Consider the following 13694-nt stretch of genomic DNA (forward strand, 5'->3'; position numbering starts at 1 on the left):
TTAACTAAAGGATGAATCTGGAGCATCATATATAGGAGTAGGAGTAGGCATCTTGGTGCATTCCAGATGTGTTGGACTGATACACCCATAATCCCTGACCATTGGCCATGCTGGCTGGGTCTTATGGGAGTTGTAGTCCAAAACATCTTCAGGATTCCATATTGCGTACCCCTAATCTTTGGCTTCTGCATATCACATTACCACAGCTGTGTGGTATCATACATGAAAAAGGGGCGTCGTAATGGAAGGAAAGGAAAGGAAGCTCTCGCGCGAGCACTTGAGTCATTGTTGACTCCTAGAGGGACGCCTGCTTTCATTGACGTTTTCTTGGCAGGCTTTGTAGCAGGGTGGTTTGCCATTGCCTTCCCCAGTCATGGTTACCTTTCCCCCAGCTAGCTGGGTATTCATTTTACTGATCTTGGAAGGATGGAAGGCTGAGTCAACCTGAGCCGGCTGCCTGAGAACCAGCTTCCGCTGGGATAGAATTCAGTCCGTGGGGAGAGTTTCGGCTGCAGTAACTGCCGCTTACCACTCTGCGCCACACGAGGCTCTTCGTAATGGAAACCAAAACTATTTTTTATCTGAGTGTTCAGGAGAAATTTGTTCCCCTCTTGTTTCTGCATTTGACTTGCAATCCAGCTAACCACTATGAAGTCAGAAGTCAGTTCATTTGTTATGCATCTGCTCTATCATGTGCTGCATGAGTGGTACTATCAGAGGAGAGTTCAATGGAGGGCTTATGTGAACAAGAAAATTTGAAAATGCAAACATTGGGGTGGGTGAATATCCCCTTTTTGACCTAAAAAAAAAAAAAAGGTGTTCATGAGCAAATACTTGCAAAACCTCAATGGCTTTTGCAAGTATTCAAAGAGAATACTTTGGCAGGTACTGCTACGGAGAATTATAGTTGCTGAATTTCCCACCATGCAAGACAGCAGAGATATGTCTTGGTCCGTTTGCATAGAAGAGCTGCAGCTTGGAAAACTGTTGATGGAGACAAAAGCTCACCCCCCCTAGCAGGCAGCTCTTGGGGTAAGAGAGTCCCTGGGGGGGGGAGCTTTTGCCCCCTAACAGCTATTTTCCTGGCTGTAGCCTTTCAATGCAGTTCTCTGTGCAAATCAACAGAGACAGCTTTCATTTAGACTGACAACTTCTGACCCTCCAGATGTTGTGGCCTACAGTTCCCATCATTCCTTACCACTGGTTATGCTGGGTAGAGCTGATGGGAAATATAGGCTGAAACACCTGGAGGGCCATCCCTCCTACAAGGCAATTCTGCCGTGGTAAAAATATATACATGCATTTCTTACCCAGTCAGCATGTGGCAGGTACTGCAATTTATGAGTCACTAACACAAGTGTCCTTTTGTCATCCTTAAGGAATTTCAGGATACCTTCTTGCATCAGGTGATCACTCAGGTGAATATCCAAGGCAGAAAATGGGTCATCCTGGAATTATGTATATGGGAAAAGGCTATTATGAACCAGCCATTACATTTTTGACAAAGAACATTTGAGAATTAGCATATAAAAATAGGTATCTCATATTTTCAGATTTATGTTAACGAGGGCTGCCATTTGTGACAGCAAAGGAGAGACATTAAGGGCTAAACTACATGCTATGTTAAAATACGTAGTGTGCAAGTGATCATAATTTATTTTACTTTCCTGCAAGCACGCAGGGCTTCAGTCCAGATCTGGACCACCATATACAGTATGTGTGTGGGGGGGGGGCGTTAAATCCTCCCAGCAAGTCACTTTTTAAAATTAAATCCCCACCTCCACCCTGGCATGGAGGCTTAAGACAGAAATTTCATTGGTGCCCCTGACATGAAAGTAAAATAAAGAGTTATGATCACCTATATGCTACACATTTAACACAGTGGCTCAGTTCAGACAACACATTAGTCAACGCAGTGTGAAAACTCCACTCAACGGTTGAGTTTTTAGGGGGTATTCCCCACATAACATGTTCTAACTCCACCGTTGTGTGACTGTGGGCTACCATGGAGTTGAGTAAAGTCCATTGCAACGTTTGATTGACAGTTCCTCCACCCTCTCTCCTCCTCCTGGTCCTCCCGATGATATCCCATCAGCCATTGCTGGAAAAAAACCAAGCTCGGCAGCTCTCCTAGAGTAGCACTCGCTCCTTTCGCCACTCTTTCCAGGGAACTCTGTAGCCAGTGGGAAAAGTCAACTCAATGCAACGAAGAAATCCATGGAGCCCTCCACACAACATGCAACACAACAGTTGCGCAGGAACTCTTCGCACAGTGTGGATATTCTGGGTGGAGTGTTTTCCAAAAAGACCTCCACCATTGCATGGAGTTTTCCCGCCAGACAACACATTTCTCAACGGTGGTGTAACAACTCCACCAGGAAATTCTAAAACCACCATTGACAAACGTGTTGTCCAAACTGGGCCAGTGAGTAGTTTAGCCCTTAGACAATGATCACATTCACTCATGGTAAAACTGAAATTCATATTTTCCGTCAGAGAACTCAAGTCGCAAGTCTTCAACTGCCAACATCCAAAGATCTAATCTCTTTCAGCAAATTCCAAGTGGATTTCTGAATTCAACCCTAATTAATTGCTGGAAATGTAAATACCAATTAGGTGGTGTGCTTCGTTACTTTTCAGGTACAAGTCTTACCAGGAAGACGATGTTGGTGTTCTGGTAGAGTGCTCGAGCGACACAGATGCGTTGCCGTTGGCCTCCGCTTAAGTTAATTCCCTAATGAGTGTAACAGACCTGAAATTTTAGTCTATTAAATAAACACCATGACAACTGTATTGAGATTACCTTGAAAAACGTTGATTTTAAAACCACCCCCAAATCAAACATCTCCCAAATTTATATAATATCATGTTATGTTAAATGTCAGGGCTGATGGCTGCCATACCTAGAAATGTGTCTTGGTAATTGGTGAGGGAATAAAATACCCCAATTAACTTACAAGCTATAGTATTTTAGTAAAACATGAAGATAGTTGAGTGGGCCTGCCAGCGAAGGTATACCTCAAAGCATGTAAAAAACCATCAAAGACAGCCATGCTGGTCCATGAGGGTGAAAAAACTCCAAAATCCACAGTTGGGCAATATCTTTACTAGGACCAAGCAAAATTCCACAAAAGTGTGCGAGTTTCTGAGTTCTCCAGAACTCTTCATCAGGCCAGGTGGTACACAAAGTAAGGGATGGAGGAAGGAACAGAAAAGTAAAAATAAAATAATATGAACAGATGTTGTGGCTATGAGGTATGTAATTTAGGCCCAAGGTGCATTTCAACTATCGCAGTGTGGGAGGAAGCCATCAGGGCAGCTCCCCCTGACTCATATCAACCAAAATACCAAAAGCTATTGAAAACGAATGAGTTTTCAAACGCGTTTTAAAATCTACGATGGAACTCGTGGTACGTAGTTGCTCTGGAAGAGCATTCCAAGCAAACGGGGCAGCCAGAGAGAATGGGCGAAGCCGGGCAAGAGGGATAGAAACTCTTGGGCGGAAGAGCAACATAACATTTGAAGAATGGAGGGTACGAGGGGGATGGTAAAGTGAAATGAGAGAGGAAAGATAAGAAGGTGCAAGACCATGACACGCTTTGAATGGCAGCAAAAGAAGCTTATACTGAATTCTATATGGGATTGGAAGCCAATGAAGAGATTTCATCAAAGGAGAAACATGGTCAAAACGACGATTCTTGGCTGCAGAATGGTGAAGAGAGACCAAAGAGGAGAGATGAGCATAAGGAAGACCAGTCAAAAGAAGATTACAAAAGTCCAAACGGGAGATAACCAATGCATGTACAAGGGTCTTAGCAGAAGATTCAGATAAGAACGGACGGATCCTAGCAATGTTATATAGGAAAAAACGGCAGGACTACAATAGTGGTTGACTCATTACCCTAAAAGAAAGATTTTAAATACATTGTAAATAAATGAATTTCTGAATTTACCCTTTCTCCAATTTCCGTCTGATCTCCAAACGGCAGCAGGTCAATGTCCGGCTGCAGAGAGCAAGCGTCTGTGACGGCTTTGTACCTGTTGAATACAGAAAACAATGTGGTGCAAAACTGTATCGGATTCAGAGTGGGTAGCTAACTTTTAATTGCATAAAATAAAAATCTGGTCTCTTGGCAGGGGGTGCAGACCTGAGTAGCAGCAGAGATAACAGCAAGATCACTGTCCTGTCTTTTGTGGCTCGTACAGGCAGATAATTTGGACTGGATCCATGCCTGTGTTCTGTTCCATGGTGAAGAAGCTGTGCAGCAGCGGCATGGCGTGTGTGGGAAATTCCAACAGCCGCCACTACCAAGCGCCCCACGATTTCCCAACCTGCGATGGTAGATTCCCAAACATCTACCACTTTGTTTGGTAAGGTGTTTGTTTGTTACAGCATTTGACTGCCCTAGCAAAGGGCCAAACTTGACGTTATCTTTGCAAATGCCTGCCCTAAACACACCTGACTTTATGACATAACAAGGAAGATGGGTGCGGGGTGGGGTGGGAGAGTGTGATGTTTGTTTGTGACTGCATCAATCATTTCATAGAATCATAGAATAGTAGAGTTGGGCCATCGGCCTCTACTATAAGGCCATCAAGTCCAACCCCCTGCTCAATGCAGGAATCCACCCTAAAGCATCCCTGACAGATGGCTGTCCAGCTGCTTCTTGAAGGCCTCTAGTGTGGGAGAGCCCACAACCTCCCTAGGTAACTGATTCCACCGTCGCACTGCTCCAACAGTCAGGAAGTTTTTCCTGATGTCCAGCCGGAATCTGGCTTCCTTTAACTTGAACCCGTTATTCCGTGTCCTGCTCTCTGGGAGGATTGAGAAGAGATCCTGGCCCTCCTCTGTGTGACCACCTTTTAAGTATTTGAAGAGTGCTCTCATGTCTCCCCTCGATCTTCTCTTCTCCAGGCTAAACATGCCCAGTCGTTTCAATAGTACTGGGTGTAGCGGAACCCAGGCTTTCAGGGATGTGGCCCTCCCAGCTTTTGGATAGTAGGGGCACCGGTGTCATCTGCCACCCCCGCCCGCCTCCGAATTCCCTTTAGCAGTACTTCTCACAGTAGCAAGAAATGCATTTTTCCAGGTGACAATACATTGTTCCTTGTTGTAACACAAATTCTTTCGAAGTGGCATGGCCTTGAATGGGTATTAAAGATCGGTTAGTCTGAGACAATGGAGGATGAACGCCCCAGTTCGGTGGTGTGTGGGAATCCACTCCGTGTTTCAGCCAGAACCAGCAAGCAGAACTCTAAACGAGCTACGCAAGCGCTGGGTTCAGCACCTTTAGAGTTCTGGCTGGTCCTCACTGAAACCCAGAGTACATTCACAGCCCCACCAAAATCGTTGATTACATTGTTCATTACCTCTGTTTATTAAATGGGCTCCCAAAGGTAATGTTTTCCTCCACAGTAGCATTCAGGAGCCAGGGCTTCTGGGCTGCATACGCCACGGAGTATTGGTTCCTGAGGGAAGATGTGGATGTAAATGCATTAGAGGCAGCAGTGGGCAGGCAGCGTCTTCTGTACAGGAATTAGAAAACTGTGCATTGAAATTGGCAAAAGACAAAGAAGCACACCGAAAGAAAAGCAGCTGTTATAATCAGGGCGAAAGGCAAAAGTTTTCAAGGAAAAGGTTACGTTAGAGGAGCACCCACGCTCTGCAGTGGCTTTGTGTGCGTGCGTGTGTATGATACACTTTTTCAACTTGGAGTTTATCTTGTGTGTCCTACTCATCTCTAAGCCAGTGGATTTGCAGTGGGGATACTATGGCACTGGGCATACCTGTGCCATCTTTGCCCCTGGGTCAAGGACTTTGTCATGGAATCGTGGCTCTGCACCCATGTGTCACAATCCAAGGGGCGTAGACTAAATCATTTTGTTCTTTATATGTTGGACTCCATGTGCATAGACTCCGTTGTCTATCCATGGTGATCAGGCCCTGTAGCACTACACAGATATTGGAGCATGGGTACCAACCTATACAAAGATGGAAGAACTCAGGCCTCAGCTAGACCTAGCGGTCTAGCGGGACGGAGGGGGAACATCTCACGATATTTTTATCATGAGTTCTCCCCCTCTGTTTATATGCGGCACGCAACAGCCTCGGAGAGCGAGGACGTTGCAGCCACCACCTTAAAAAAAAATTCTTAAAGAAGAAGAGTGCACGAACACTCTTGCGCAGAAAGGTAGTTTTTTTTAAAAAAAATTAAACTTAATTTCCCCCTCCACCCCACCCCACCCCCAATGGGTGCAGAGCTCCTAAGGAGCTCTATGACTCGTGCGCGGCTCCTGGCTCCTTGTGAGGAACTGCAAGGAACTGGGACAACCTGCGATGCCCACCGACACATTCCGCAGTCTCGGGATCATCCCAAGAACGTGGAAAAAGCGGGCTCAAAGGCGAAGGCGAGATCCAAGGGTAAGGAAGGGATCATCCCTCCCTGATCCCGGTATCCCCTGTGCGTCATGTGGACACACAAGGACTATCCTGGGGATCACCCCGGGATTTCGCCCTGTCTAGCTATGGCCTCAGTGGCCATTTGAGAAACTCCAGTCAATACTGGATGCTTCACTGCTACATTGGCCCTGGCAAATACCAAACTATGCTGACTTGCTAATGCATGGTCTCTGCCAGCTTTCCTGCTCTACCAACCGATTGCATCATAACACGGTGTCTCTGAGAATACTATAATAATGCCTGGAGAAGTAAATGTGGATGGATTGCAATTAGAGCTGAAATGAATTTGCTTCTGAAATGTCCGTCTCTTTTGTAAACTGCCCAGAGAGCTTCGGCTTTGGGGCGGTATATAAATGTAATAAATAAATGAATGAATATTTCTGTTGCAAAGACTGCTATCATGTGCTTGCCACCTGTTCTCTGAAATGCAGAGATGAGTGAATGGGGCCAAGACACACACAACTGTCCATTCAGATTCAGGATCTCCCCTCTCCTGACACCCCCACCCCCCAAGCAGCAGAGAAACAGTGATCTTGCCTGCAGGGATTGTGAAGGGGAGGGGATGAAATTAAAGTCTCTCCCTCCAGCAATCCTGATCATGTTCACTGGGTGTGTGTGTGTCTTTAACGTAGCCTTTTTCTGTGAACAATCCCATGGAAGTAAGATTGTTCCCCCACCCCCCATTGAAGCAGCAATTTTGATGAGTATCACTGGGGGGGGGGAGAAAGAGCAGGCAGAGGCTTTAAATTCCTCCCCCTTGCCCAGCAATCCTGATGAAGTTTGCTGTTTCCCTGCTGTCAATAGCGAGGCAAAAACAGCTATCCATCTGTTCCCTGCTGCCTAGCTGATGGCTGATTGGCTAAGCTGTAAGGAAAAGTGGGTGGGACTTTGCAGGCTGCACAGAGAGTAGTTGAGGGCTGCATGTGGCCCTTAGGGTTGCTCACATGTGCTCTGAATGGTCACACTTGTTGAATATTCAGTGTCTGTCACCCAGGCCTCAGCTAGACGAGGGGGGTAAAAGGGTGACGATCTCGCGATCATAAAATCACGAGATCATCGCTCTTATTTACACATGGTGTGTGACATTGCCGCCGCCATTTTGTTTTAGTTTTTATCGGAGAGGGAGTGCACAAGCATTTGTGAGAAGAAGGTGAGTTATTTTTTAAAAAAAGTAATTTCCTCACTCCCCCCCAACCCACCCCCGATGGGCACAGAGCTCCTGAGGAGTTCTGTGCCCCATGCCCGATTCCCAGCTCCTCATGGTTACTCACGGTTAAGTGTGGCGACAGCGGGCCACACTTTCCGTGGTCTTGGGATCATCGCGAGACCACAGAAAAACCATGAAAAAAGGGTATGGCGTTATCCCAGGGAAAGGGAGGGATCCCCTGTGCATCATGTGGACACACAGGGATGAACGATCCTGGGTTGATCCCCGGATATCACCCTGTCTAGCTATGGCCCCAGTCATATTTCATTTCAGTATTTGATATCGGACAGTTGATATTTGATAGTATTGAGTCATGGTTGACATACAGCAGCGTAACACAGTAGTTTTCAAACTTTTTTACTTTCAGGGAACACTTCCCACATCAATTTGTTTGTCAAGGAACCCTTGCAGTGCACATTCAGAAGGCAGGCGTATTCAGTTCACGAGGGACACTGTTGTCTGCCAAAATCAATACGATCAAAAGGTGTCAACAAGTCTAAAGCATTTGAATGTCAAGGTTAAAATGTCACATCCAAAGTGCATATTCAAATCCGGATTTTAAAATTCCTCACTCAATGTTTACATGGAGAATATGGCGGTGGGGGGGGGGGAAATGTAGCAATTTAAAAATATTTGCAATTATTCCATTCAGCGTTAACTGACATTCACATATACTGGTGTGCTTTATCAAAATAGGCTCTTCGCATGTTTTATTAGCACCTATCTGCAGTTTGAAAACAGAGAGAGAGAGAAAGGTGCTGTGAAATATCGAATGTTGGTTAGAAGCATTTGATGTAACTCCACAAGTTTCTATATTTAAAGTGTTTAGAAGGCACAAAGTTGTAATGTAGTATGTTAATTTCCCTTAAATTACTAAGTATCTGATAACACAGTGGTTCCCAGTCACTGCCACACATGCTACTAGTTAAAGCTGAAATGAGACTTCACCTGAGTCCAACGAATGTTGACTAACCTCTGATAGCAGCAATGGGTTTTGCCATTTAGGATTTGGCCACTGAGATGCTGACATTTGCCATTTCAATTGAGGTTGGCCATCAAAATGTGAGTTTCACATCAGAACAAGAAGGCTGGAGTTCCAAATTGTAGGAGTTATAGTTTAACAAAATAGTCCAAACCATTAGAATTGGAGGGCTAAAAACTACCATTCATAATACAAATTCATTTCCGCTCTTCTACTAGCTTTATGGCCTTTTGTTTATTTCCCTTCCAGCCCCCACTGCTCCATGATTGATAAATTCCAGTCTGTGGTTACACTTCCGAGTTGGTTTCATTGATATAAAATTTGATGAGCGATCACTGTTTTTCCTTCCCATTATCAGTATCTGATTGCTTTTGTAGTGATTCCTCCAATCCATACTAGGGCAGTATCTACACTACTGCTTTAAAACAGTTTATAACAGTAGCGACAACTGTTGAGGCCCAGGACACACTCCATAGACAGTCTTCAAAACATTTTCAAAGTGTTATATTCTGCTTAGTGTAGATCTGGCCTAGGTCTTGGAGTAACTTAAGATAAGAGCCAAGGAGGACCAATATTTGCAGGCTAAATTTAAGAGGGAGTAAGTGACAATATCAACTCCCTAGTTCCCATGCCCTACTGAAACTGAGAAAAAAGAACACAAGAACATAAGAAAAGCCATGTTGGGTCAGACAAAGGGTCCATCTAGTCCAGCACTCTGTTCACACAATATCCAAACAGCTGTCATAGAATCACAGAATAGCAGAGTTGGAAGGGGCCTACAAGGCTATCGAGTCCAACCCCCTGCTCAATGCAGGAATCCACCCTAAAGCATCCCTGACAGATGGTTGTCCAGCTGCCTCTTGAAGGCCTCTAGGGTGGGAGAACCCACAACCTCCCTAGGTAACTGATTCCATTGTCGTACTTCTCTAATAGTCAGGAAGTTTTTCCTGATGTCCAGCCGGAATCTGGCTTCCTTTAACTTGAGCCCGTTATTCCATGTACTGCACTCTGGGAGGATCGAGGGCACGGAATAACGGGCTCAAGTTAAAGGAAGCCAGATTCCAGCTGGACATCAGGAAAAACTGATGTCCAGGAACCCACAAGCAGGACACGGATTCTCCAGCCTAAGCATCATTATTCTATTCCTGTTTAGTCTTCCCTCCACTACTAGCTGCATTTATTTATCTTTTTAAAATAAATAAATAAATCCTACCTTCCCTTTAAAAGGCTTGAGGCAGCTAATAACATTAAAAAAACACACACCACCAAACCAAAATTGCAAAAATAATTAAACCCTTTCCTTTGTTGTTTCCTCTGTGCTGAACTTGAGATTTAAACTCCTTGGGGGGGGACAAACCTGATTGCAGGCTGTAAGGCACCATGTGAATTGATGGAGCTATAATACTTGCATTAATAATAGGAGGCCAGCCTGGTATAGACATTTACAAGCTAACCCGTTTCTTCCCATGTTGGAGGAGGGTGCAACCCTTCCACACCCAGATAATTTCTTTATTTATTGGACATATACCCTTCCTTTCTTTTTGTAAACTGCCCTGGAAATATGAAAAAGGGGTCATATAAAAATAATTATAATAAATAAAATACATTCTTCCATGATTGAAGATCCCGGGCATGGATTGACCAAACTCATGCTTGCTTAACTTCAGAAAGTCTGATGCATCATGTGCCTTCAGATCATGCTTTATGTGAACACACATTTTGAAAAATTCATCCCCTCAAAAAAGAGAGAAATGGATTTCACAGAATAGATGTTGATATAGACTACTTAAATCATACGCAACATTACATCAAGTGCAATTGAAAGATAAGGGCAGGGTAGAAGCACAGATTGTCCCTCTCTAGTGCATGAAGTCACGGGCTTCTGGTGTAACATTCTGCACTGGGTCTTAAATGCCTTTGTGGCACATGTACAGAAATATACTTGATCAGGACTTTAGATGGATAAACCCATTACCCACAGAAGACTGGGAACCACTGTGTTGCAGACATCTACTAGTTAATATATTATAATTGAGGTCAGTAAATTGGATAGGGAAACAAGGCGTTGATTGCAGAGTACAAAAAGTATAGATTCAAGAAGAAGATTCAAGAATAATACCTCCGATTTGCTTCAACAGAAGGCTCAGTTTCATTTACGCTGCAAGTTATGGTAAACAATATTTTAGTAGTAATTGGGGGGAAAGATAAGAGCAACTCGGCAAGTAAATTTAACATTCTTGGATGGGGGGGAAGATAACATAAATAAATAAATAAATAAATAAATAAATAAATCTGATACTGAAGCAAAGAAACCCACATTCTGTTGCAGATAATTGATCAGTTGCAACTGTACAGATACTGATGGAAATCCTGATCAGTTTTTCCCAGTCCCTATTTTGGAGTCACTGTCAGCTCCTAGTAAACTAAACCCAATATCGTGCACACTGGACCTGGCCTTTATATCCCCCGCCTTCTTTTTGTAACAGCCCATGAAATTTGAGAGCTTTGGTGTCTTCGTGAAATGTCACATAAATTACTAAAGGGTTCCATTCCCTCTGGCCCTCTGCTTGGAGTTCTTATAGTCAGATGTCATTCTCACGAGATCCCACGTGGTTTGAAGATGTCAGGCGTCCCTATCGGCAGACATCTTCTAACCCTGTAGCATCTTGCAAGACTTTGGAGCCTGGGTCAAATTCCTCCATGACTGGCTGACCTTCCTCATTCTCTGGAACCTGTTGCTACACAGAACGGGTGGGCTCCTTGCAAGGTTGTGTAAAATTAAGTTGGTTTCTGTTCAGACCTACTATAATTTATTATTTCCGTTGTTCTATAAGATCACACAACTCTGTCGGTTAGTTTCTTTATGAACCCCATTGACACCAACACGCCTGCTTGTGAATTTGATTTTGTGATGTGTTCCACTTAACCCTATTCCAAAGCTCTATCCCAAACTTTTGAACACCTGTTGGAAAATAAACTTGCTATTTAAGCTCAACTTTCCACTGCCCACAACTTTTTATCGTTCCCATTCCCCCCCGCCCCCCCGGATTCCAAATCCCTTAAAGAACATGTAAAGAGCATAAACATGCAAACGACAATGACAATAATGTTCACAGCTTAATATTAATGAGGGTGAATGCTTCACTGCAACAAGAAATGTTTCTGACAGCCTAAAAGATGAAACTCATCTCTGGACGATGGAAACACACATAGGTTGGGGGAAAGCATCGTTGTTAATTAAGTCACAATTGCATGAGTATTTCTCTTAAATCTCAGGAGCACCAAGACAAAATTTTAGAATGAGGGAAGGAAGGATATTGGCTGATGCAAAAGATCCAAGTTGTAAACTTTATGTAAGCATAACATTAATTAACACAGTCCTGCTAATCTTAGGGTCAGTTTTTTAGTATCCACTAGTTGTGTAACTCAACATCCCATGCTCAAACGCATGAGTGAGTCTTCATCAGAAGATGGACAAGGAGAAAAGTGTTTTGTCTTAAAAAGGAGGAGACTCTTCCTTGCTTTCCATTCAGCAGAGGGTTTCTAAAACTAGGGCCTTAGCTAGACCTACCTGTTATTGCACGACGGAGGGGTGAAGATCTCGCAATGTTTTTATCGCACAATCCCCCCTCTGTTTATACGTGGAGTGCGATGACCTCAGAAGGAGAGGTGTCGCGCCTGCCATTTTTTGTTTTTTTTTATGGGGAAGATGCGTACGAGCACTCATGAGCAAAAGGTAAGGGTGAATTTGGGCCAGTTACCGACTCTCAGCCCAGCCTACCTCACAGGGTTGTTGTTGTGAGGATAAAATGGAGAGGAAGAGGATTATGTATACCGCCTTGGGTTCCCAGGAGGAAAAAAGGCGAGACATAAATGCAATAATAAATAAATAAATAAATAAATAAATAAATAAATAAATATGGAACCAATGCATAAGAAGTATGGAATGTAGAATTTGGCTCTGACATACTACAAAATCCATGTTAACCTCCCTAATGCTCTTGGCCCATATTTCTTCATTTTGCGTGCCTTTATGAGATCAGTGGGTAAATTCAAGCATGCAGAATTATGTCGTAAGGAAATGATGGAAGGAATTAGAACCTTGATTATTATGTCATGGAATTGAAACCGACAGGGTTGTATTTAGTAATACCTGTAGGGTCCTCCAGAAAACACCTCTCTGTCAGGCAGTCTGAAATTATCAGCAAAACACAAGCACAGTTGTTTGTGCCAGTTATAATACAGACTGGCGAAACATTATGGCACTGATGTACGAATGACCTCTTTATATGAATTGTACGGCCACTTTATATGATCTCTCTCCTTCTCTTGCAGGACTCCTCAAGGTCCTGGTCTTCATTTGTTAAAAAAATATAATTATATATATATATTTTAAAAAATGTTTCTATCCCTCACGGTCACAGAGATAAATTTGAAAATATGGCAGAACGTTCGGTAGTTGGAAAGAAGGAGATAAGCCGGACCAAGTTGACTATGTTTTTTTAGTTCTTGTGATCTCTAAATCCATCTGTCAGTGTTTTACCTCAGGACTAGCTCATGTTTTACTAGAGTGGCTGGAACAGAGCTCCTGCACTTTTAACAAAAGTAGAAGAAGGAGGAATTTCAGCAGGTGTAGCTTGTCATGCAGGCTACAACGGCTGGAATCCCCTCTTCCTCTACACAACCGTTAAAAGTGCAGAAGCCCTGTCCTCCTTTGCATCTGGCCACCCTATGTTTTGCACATATACATTCATTAACTCTAAGCAGGCACTATGGTTATGAAATCATATGCAAACTAGGGGCTCATTTACACCCTTTGGGGAGTGGGGAGGGACGATCACGGAGTTTTCCACATCTGGGATCTTCCCTCTGGGGCCACGCGACAGCGAGTTGTCCTGGAAGTATAGAGGAACGTTCCGGGGCGACATTTCTTTTTTTAAAAAAGAGGAGACATTTGCGCAATTGCACAGGTGTGATCCTGCGCAAAGGAACAATTTAACAAACAAACAAACAAACTTGGCCCAGGAAGACGCCAAGCGCCATCC

The 13694-nt window shown here is 43.8% G+C and overlaps 1 protein-coding gene across 1 annotated transcript in view; it reads right to left on the reverse strand.

Annotated features, from left to right (window-relative positions):
- ABCC9 (ATP binding cassette subfamily C member 9) overlaps positions 1–13694 on the reverse strand; it is a 115495-nt gene that overhangs the window by 45450 nt on the left and 56351 nt on the right. The window contains exons 18-22 of the mRNA XM_063134760.1: positions 10769–10807; positions 5371–5469; positions 3954–4038; positions 2654–2734; positions 1311–1448 (exon numbers count right to left, since the gene is read on the reverse strand). Of these exons, the coding sequence (XP_062990830.1) occupies positions 1311–1448; positions 2654–2734; positions 3954–4038; positions 5371–5469; positions 10769–10807 (442 nt within the window). The remainder of the gene's footprint in view (positions 1–1310; positions 1449–2653; positions 2735–3953; positions 4039–5370; positions 5470–10768; positions 10808–13694) is intronic.

Source organism: Elgaria multicarinata, chromosome 9 (assembly GCF_023053635.1).
Source record: "Elgaria multicarinata webbii isolate HBS135686 ecotype San Diego chromosome 9, rElgMul1.1.pri, whole genome shotgun sequence".
NCBI lineage: Eukaryota > Metazoa > Chordata > Lepidosauria > Squamata > Anguidae > Elgaria > Elgaria multicarinata.